The sequence below is a fragment of the Primulina eburnea genome, chromosome 2, assembly GCF_022965805.1.
Source record: "Primulina eburnea isolate SZY01 chromosome 2, ASM2296580v1, whole genome shotgun sequence".
Classification (NCBI taxonomy): Eukaryota; Viridiplantae; Streptophyta; class Magnoliopsida; order Lamiales; family Gesneriaceae; genus Primulina; species Primulina eburnea.
In genome coordinates, this window is record NC_133102.1 from 8667985 (window position 1) to 8677228 (window position 9244).

Sequence of the window (9244 nt, forward strand, 5' to 3'; positions counted from 1 at the left end):
ACACCATATATTAATTTATAAAAATTAATCATTTAATTAAAATAGTTTTCCTGAAAATTCTCCGGTCTCCGTTCCTCATTCGAGCGTAAAATGCACTTAGAAAACCCTACTGCATGAATTTCTAAAATGTATGGAATAATTCTACCATACATGAATTATGCATAAAAATAATTAAACACGAATTAATAAAATAAATATGCATTTTATGCTTTAAAATAATTTAAATAAAATACCAAAGAAGTTTAATAACTTGCATGCATGCCAACTTTTTAAAATATATTCACTAACATGCTAAATTATCACTCCTTAAATAAGTATTTATTAACTTATCTCAACACTCCATCTCCGGTCCGGTCTCACTTATTTAATTGAAAAGATAATAATTAAACTACTGCGTAAAATAAATAAATTTAAAGAAAAGAGTTTAAATACTCATGCAATAAAAATCATTTTAATTTAATTACTAGAAATTATGCATGGCTTATACGCAGTCCAATTTACGGGTTCTACAATCCTTCTCCCCTTAAAAGAAATTTCGTCCTCGAAATTCGCTTATCCTTGATAAACAAAGAGTTTAGACACTTAATTCTAGAATCCTAACAATCCACGCTTCCGATGCGCTACTATGATAAGATAAATATTAAGCTGTCCTTACGTCTCCTCAATCCTAAATAAATTTGTCTACCAAAGTCATCGTTTGTGAATCGCAACTTAAAACAGCTTATGGTGACTTAGTTCTATTCAACTATAGCCCCGAATTTTGACTTATCCCACAGTTTCTCATACTAGAGATGGATTTCCAAACTTATCGCACCTTACTTTTCTTATACTATACTCGTAATATTCATCGACTTATTATATTAGCATTTATGCAGTTCAACTTAAGAAACATTAGCACCAAACTTACATAACTTAATTAGTTACAAGTACATCTCAAATATTAAATTGTCGCAAATCTTAAATTTTGAGTAGTGATAATTCATAAAACTCATTTATACAATATCAAACTTCTACCTATATTTTAAAGACCTTCAAGTCCCAATTACATGCTTAAACCATTTTCTTGCCAATTACAATATAGTTGAGGCCTAAGGCCCTTGGACTTTCCTCATTGAAACGAATGTCGCATTCTTACGTATCCTCAATGCTTAATACATGCTAGCGAATAAAACTTATTAAGTCATCTCATGGTAATTTTAATAAATCAACTTCACTTATAACACGTAGAGTTCTAGAATCCTCATATCAAGCTTTTAGATTTTTTTACTTGATAAAAAAGATGGAATAATTCTACCATATATGAATTATGCATAAAAATAATTAAACACGAATTAATAAAATAAATATATATTTTATGCTTTAAAATAATTTAAATAAAATACCAAAGAAGTTTAATAACTTGCATGCATGCCAACTTTTTAAAATATATTCACTAACATGCTAAATTACCACTTCTTAAATAAGTCTTTATTAACTTATCTCAATACTCCATCTCCGGTCCGGCCTCACTTATTTAATTGAAAAAGTAACAATTAAATTACTGCGTAAAATAAATAAATTTAAAGAAAATAATTTAAATACTCATGCAATAAAAATCATTTTAATTTAATTACTAGAAATTATGCATGGCTTATAAGCAGTCCAATTTACGGATTCTACACATTCTCTATAACCCCTCTAGGATATTTAATAGACCTATCAGCAAGTTGAAGGGAAATAGTGATTGGTTTAACTTCTCCAATCCCCAATTTCTCAAAGCATGAATAAGGCATAAGATTTATGCTAGCACCAAGATCACACAATACTTTGTTAAAATTAGAATTACCTATAGTGCAAGGAATGGAGAAACTACCTGGATCTTTAAGCTTTGGAGGTAATTTATTTTGCAAAATAGCTGAACATTCCTCAGAAAGCTTAACAGTTTCAAAATCAACAAGTTTCTTCTTTTTAGTCAAAATATCTTTCAAGAATTTAGCATAAGAAGGCATTTGAGCCAAAGCCTCTACAAAAAGAATATTTATGTGCAATTTCTTAAAAACTTCAAGAAATTTCAAAAATTGTTGATCCAATTGTAGTTGCCTTGCTCTTTGAGGAAAAGGAAGTGTATTAATATCAATATTATCATTAGAATCGAATTCCTTACCTTTCTTACATGTCTTCCGTGTAGAGGTGGTGTGAGTGTGCTGTTCCTTAGCATCTTCTGTCTTTGATTCTACTCCTCCATCATTCTTTGCCTCCATATCTGTAGAATTTTGCCTCTTTGGTTCCTCTTCCTCGGCCTTGATCACTGTACTCACTGCATTAACTCCTTTAGGATTTTTCTCAGTATCACTTGGTAGTGTTCCAAGGGGTCGATTTGCTAATTTATTGGCTATTTGACCCATTTGAGCATCCAACCTTCGTAAAATAGCGTCATGATTCTGCAGTCTCGTCTCCATTCCCACAACATGTTTCATCATAAAATCCTCATAAATTGGTCTTTGATCTTCTTGCTTGAATCCTGGAGGTGCTGCAGGTACCAATAATCCTTGTTGTCTCACTTGTTGAGGAATGGGCAGTGGAGGAATATGTGTTGGATTAAGGGAATTTTCTGTATTCTTCCAAGAAAAATTAGGGTGATTCTTCCATCCTGGATTGTATGTGGAACTGTATGGATTGGATTGCTGTCTCCATTGATTCCCCACAAAATTCACTGCTTCTTCATCAAAGATGGGTTGTTCCTCGATGAATAATCCTTGGACCTGATTTGCTTGATTTGATTTCAGCTGAGAGAATTGATGGGCCAAACCATCAATTTTAGCAGCAAGTGCATTCAACACATCCATTTCAAGAACTCCGGCCTTCTTTTCTCGTTTAATATCTGGCCAACCCGCACTATTTTCAGCCATATTTGAAATTATTTCAAGTGCAACTCGTGGAGTCTTCCTGTATAAGCTACCATTGGCTGCCTCATCTAGCATTGAACATACGGAAGGATCTACTCCGTTATAGAAAATCTGAACTTGTTCAGATGAAGAGAAACCATGTTGAGGACACCTCCTCAACATCTTTCTAAATCTTCCCCAAGCTGTATGTAATGTCTCCCATCCTTCTGGAGAAAAGATGATATATCCATACGCAGTTGTGCTAGCTTGGTGGGTGGAAAATATTGATTCATGAAAATTTCCACCAAACCATTCCATGTAGTAATAGAACCAGCTGGTAGATCTCTAAGCCATTATGCTGCTTCACCATGCAAAGAGAAAGGGAATAGTCTCAATCTTATGGCATCTGTGCTCACTCCATTGAATTTGATTGTGTCACAGATAGATAAAAGTCCCTCCAGATGTGCATTAGGATCCTCGGTCTGCTATCCTCAAAATCTCACTTGATACTGTATCATTTGAATGATGGATGGCTTCAACTCAAAATTATTTGCTTCCACGGTTGGGCGAGTGATGCTAGAACCATAACCTCCAGTGGTTTGTCTAGTGAGATCATAGACAGTGAGATTATCTTCCTCGTTCTCCATTGCTTCAATCCCTGATGTTTCAACTTTCTCCTCTTGTTTTAATTGTTCTTCAACGTCAAAGTCTGAGGATTTCTCCCTTTGTGCTCTACGTCTCCGTCGAAAAGTATTCTCAATCTCTGGATCAAATGGCTCCAATTCTGTCCTTCCTTTAGCACGGCTCATGCACAGCAAGATAATTCTTGAAAATAAATAAACAAACTTTAAATGTACGAATATGCGTAAAATCAACGAAATTAAATAAAACCTAATATCAAGATAATAATAAATCCTAAAATTAAACAATTCAATCCCCGGCAACGGCGCAAAAAACTTGACCGACGATTTCGGTTTGGGAATAAATCTAGCAAGCGGACTAGGTCAAGTAATAGTATTTGGAGATGAGTCCAGGTATCGTACCCACAGAGATCGATGTGTAATTACTAGAATATGAATTATTTTTCCTAATTTAGGCTAAATAAAATTCAAATGATGGGAGATAGATTAATCCAAACTAAATTAAACTATTTAAATAAATTAACTAAAGCAAAAAAAAAATCCAAATTATTAAGCTAGACGAAAATTCAAATTATTTAAAAACGACTAAGGCGCACAACGGTACCGAGACAACTTATAATCTACGTGTCAAATTTAAATTCAATAAATTAATTATTTAATTCACGACGGAATTCCCAAAATTATTCATTAAACGATTCCTCGAATTAATAAACCTAATTAAATCTAACAGTCTAATTATTTCTAACTGAATTTAATTAGATTCAACCACATTAGATCGTTGTGAAATTCCAGTTTTTCAACCTAAAGTCGCACATTGAAATCGAATACTATTTCTACTCAATTTAACCATGTGTTGATTGATGTGTGAAGAAAATATTAATCTATCGCCTTCCGGTTTTAGATTAACCAACAAATATTCAATTTAATTGGCCAGATTAAAAGAACACGTGATAAACGACATCAATCAATGAATAGAATAAATAATCTAATTGAATTAAACTCAAAACATCAAAAAATAATATGTCTCGGCCCTATCATGGCCTTAGTCTATAAAAATATTTTCCATAAACTTAAAACAAAAGTCAAAATCAGTGTTTAAATTTAATGCAGAAAACATGATTAAGAAGGAAGGAAAAAGATTCTCTGTGATTTGTAGCATGTGTGAGGAATTCCTCCAACAAAAGTCTTCTGTCTTCCTCTCTTCTTTTCCTTCTTCCGCGCTGATGCTACTTCACAGTAGCTTTCTCTTCTGCCTTTTCTCTCCTTCCTTCACTCTTTATGTTACGGCGCTGCTTCCTTCTGTACGTTCTGCCCTTCCGCCTCTCTTTACGCTTCTTTTTTCCTTATCAATGGGCCTCTTCCTCCAAATATTTTTAAGGCCCATCTCAAATAAAAAGAGGTGTAGATAAGATCATTATCAATATTTACATAAATTTTTCAAGATTTCAATATCATCAAGGAATAAAAATATTTTATTTTCTTTCTTTTGATATTTTTTTCTTTGAAGTCTTGTAAATTCATCTTTTATTCCAAATTTAATCATTTTCCTCTTTTATTCAAATCCACAATTATTAATTCAATTAAGAAAATAGTTAGAGATAAAAATATTAGATAAGGGCAAATATTATTAAATCAAATCCCTAAAATCTTTGCAAGATTTGGCCTTATCACTTAGTTTTACCCTTATCTTATTTTTATCTGCTTTATAATCTTCAGGGTTTTGACTTAACCACAAAGATAGAAATTATTAAGGAAATTTTTATTATGGTGATACACTGCTTAAAGAAAACTAGACCCTTAGTTTTAGTGATTTACTGCTTAAAGAAAATCAGAATCGCAAGGTTCTACTAATTTTATGGTGAAGGAAAACCTTAACATTCACTAAGAAAAAAACTCTAGCAGGCAGTTGAAATAAGACATCAACAAACATATAATTTAGTACTTAAAAACCAGAAGTAATAGTCATCTCGCTAGTTTCTTATGATAATATATCATATAATCTTTAACAAGAGAATGTTGTTATCTGTTTTGTTTGTATTATCTGTTAGATAATATACATATTTAAGGTGATTGTTTTGTACAATAATACACTTCATTTAATGTCATTACATGAACTATACAAGATCATTTATTACTCATTATAACAAAGTTTATTCTTGAATTCAGATACTCTTAATGGGTAAAAGAGACGTTCTTATTTGAACGTTGAAGATCAATTAATATATAAAGGTTTATTGAGGATTCACAAAATATCTCTCTAACTCTCGAACTCTGAATTTACTGTGAATCATCTTTCAAAAAGACTCGAGCCTTTCAAAGCCTCAGAGAAGCCAATACATACTTTAAAACCTTATCATATTCAAAAGATCGTTTGTGCTATTTTTATTCATACTCCTTAATTGTTTTAAATATTGTAAAGTGTGAAACATTTGTAATATGATGAAAGAGTCTTTCCCATTATTAAATTTCTTAAAGTGATTGCATTATAATACTAGGAGTTTTAGTAGGTAAAAGTAAGATATGTTAAAGTGGGTTTGTACAAGTATTTACCAATTAAAGTTTTCTAGTGATATCTTCTGAAAAAGAAGATGATGAGACGTATAAGAATTTTGTTCATGGAACTTCTAGAAACAAGTCTTGTGTCTTACTGTTTTCTATTGTTTTTAGTTTAATTAAAGTGTTGTGGACTGATTCTGTACTTCTAAAAGTAGTTTGTTGTACTTTCAAAAAACGATATCAGCTTCTGACTTTTTAAAACATTTCAGAAGGACACTTTTGAAAAACAAAAGAATTTAAAGTTTGAATTGTTTTCAAACTCTCTGAAAATACTTCATCGATTCTATCAATATTGTGAAAACATCAAATGTCTTCCTGCTTAACAAATAGTATACACAAATGAATTAATCGCAAGAATACGTAAGTTGTAGGGCCAAATTAAAATTTGAGAATTTAACTTTTTGAGCTTATTATAAGAGTTTCGAATATTTTATGATATAGCCTCTGTATTCTAAAAATCATATTAACCTATTCTTTTTTCAATCCTTCTCTCCATTTCAATTCTTCACTATTTTTTAATGACAAATATGAACCACAAAAGCAGCTCTTTACCCACAAAATTACGGGATGCATTTCATTATTCTTCTGCAAATCCATGCATTTTGGATAAGAATCTTAATAGAGATTTAGAATATGTTGAGCACAATAATTGTTCATGCTTGTTTGAGCAATTGAAACATCATATTTGGACAACTGTACGGTTTAAAATATTTGAGTTGAACTATTATCATCAAATATAGGTTTTTGTATAAAAACTAGCTTCCTGTCCTAATAAGTGTAATGATGTTTTTTGTTAAGAGAATTCATGAAAATTTTAAAGAGAAAATGTAAAATTTTGCAGAAAATAATGAAGAAAGAGGAAAATATATAAAAAAGTTCATGGCTTCACATGAAAGCTACAGACAACCCGAAACAGATGTGTATCAAAAACAAGTTTTTATAAATTAAAAAAATTTCTTGCCTTTGTGAATAAATTATTTACTATTAAATTAAATATATTAAATATTACAATTTATTCAATTGATGGATAAGTTCAAAAAAAAAATGAATTCAAATTAATAATTCCGCATGTCAATTTTTGTAAATGGCAGAGAAAAAGCAACAATGATAATTTCAACATGCAAGATTGTGACGAAACTTAATTACAAATTGATGGAGAAAAGTCGGAAAAGAAAGCTAAACTTAATTAGTATAAAACTATGATTCCTCGTCTTTACCAAAAAGAAACAATGGAGAAACTTCGACCACTACATAAGCCAAACTACCACGACCATAACATTATGCACAACGAGTGAGGAAGATTGCGATGAAGTTTGTCTTCCCCACCCGCACTCCTCGCCCCACGGAGGGACCAGGATGTCGCAAGCCGAGTGAGTATATCGGTGGCCTCGTGCAGTGAAACCCATAGTATTTAAAAAAAAAATTGAACTGCCAGATTAATCTGGCCTTTACGAAAAAAATTAAAAATGAAAAAAAAAAGAAATAAATGAATGGTTGGGATGATCTGGTCGTTGCAGATTAAGGACTAGAATCAATCTCAACCTTTAAATTTTTTAAAAATAATATTAAAAATTATTTAAAATTAAAAAATTTGAACAAATGAAAAAAAAAAATCTGTAAAATTAACAACGACCAAAATTTTAAAATCCAAGCATACTCTTATGAAATGACATTATCACTCTTTAAAAAATCAAAAAAAATTCCACTTTAATTCCAAAAACTCAAAATTTCATACTCTTTCATTTCATTTTCAATCTGTAATGCCCGGAAATTTAATCCTAATAATCTATAATTATTGAATTATAATCTGACATGATTATGAGAGATTAATCGGGACACGAAATAAGAATACGTGTGGAAATGTATGTGCGAGGACAGTAGCATCGGCGCACATGCGCGACAGAACGCGCGCACATGCGCCAAGCAGACAGTAGGCCTCGCGCATATGCGCGGCGTGTATTCGCGCATATGCGCGACACAACCCGAGAGTTGTGAAGAAATCCTCGCGCATATGCGCGGAAGAGTGTCACGCATATGCGCGAGTCCCCGTGAAGCTACGCGCCGAGACAGAATGTCTCGCCCATATGCCCGGAAGGTGGTCGCGCATATGCGCGAGACGTGCAGCAGGCACACCGAGCCACTTTGTAGTGACCCGTTCCAGAATCACCTACTAATCAAGAACTAAGCATGCAATTAACCTAATTAACAATAATCAGAGATAACAGCGGAAATAGTCAACAAAAATAATGGTTATACAACCCAATCGAAGTCTAGAATAGTACTGAAAACTAAACCAACCAGATACTCACTGTCCTCCTCCTGCTCTTCCCGAGCTGTCCAACCTGAGGCCTGCCCCGAGGGAATGGGGTGTCCAAGAATAAACAAAACCGAGGACGTGAGCGATAAGAACGCCCAGTACAAAAGTATGAGTATACAGACCTATATGAAATGCACATGATATGATCATGATACCGGGGTAGTCAAGAAACAGGAGTCACAAAAGGATCTCAACAATGCTCAGTCTAGAGGCGCCAAGTGGATAGTGCCGCGCGGTCCAACCTCTGGGTCACTGCATCCACTACAAGACAGACGTGGACCTAAAATGTCCCGGACCACCGAAGCCCTCCCGACCCGTCGGCCACTGTGTACTCTCGGTGTCCATGCGTCCACAAGACAGGGCTGAGCGGCCCCAAGATATAGCTTATCTCGAAAGAGATACAGCTCAACAGTAAAGGTTATCTCGAAGGAGGTACGGCTCAACATGAAATGCAACGTGCAGTAATAAACGTGACATAATAGCATGCATCATATGACATATAACAATGCAGCAAATACTCATGCAACACATATATGAATGTATACTCAACCAGGATATCTCGGATAGTACTTTCGTACCTCTATCACAGCAAGCCTAGCCTTACGCAACACCGCTAATCAGGTCTAGAACAAGCCTACGCATCAAAAGCATACTCAATCAATACTACCATGCTCGACTAGCAAAACCAGTACTCCCTAGTACTACCAAAGGTTTAGGGTTTACCTTCGTCCGTCGACAGCCCTTTGATGTCGATTGCCTTGAAACTCAGGCGCCGCTACGCTACTACTCCTGGCAGCTCTTGGCTATCGCTCGACCAACAACTAACTCTAGAAACCTTCCAAACTCTCCAAAATGAGAGAAAACTC

At 33.7% G+C, this 9244-nt stretch overlaps 1 protein-coding gene across 1 annotated transcript; it reads right to left on the reverse strand.

Annotated features, from left to right (window-relative positions):
• Positions 1 to 1655: 1655 nt before the first annotated feature.
• LOC140824080 (uncharacterized) lies at positions 1656 to 3182 on the reverse strand. Its single transcript, XM_073185678.1, has one exon. The coding sequence runs from the start codon at positions 3180 to 3182 to the stop codon at positions 1656 to 1658; it is 1527 nt and encodes a 508-aa protein (XP_073041779.1).
• Between the last annotated feature and the right edge of the window lie 6062 nt (positions 3183 to 9244).

What these genes read in the sequence shown, in the direction of transcription:
- LOC140824080 (XM_073185678.1), bottom strand. Translation starts at nt 3,182, where the DNA reads ATGGAATGGTTTGGTGGAAATTTTCATGAATCAATATTTTCCACCCAC.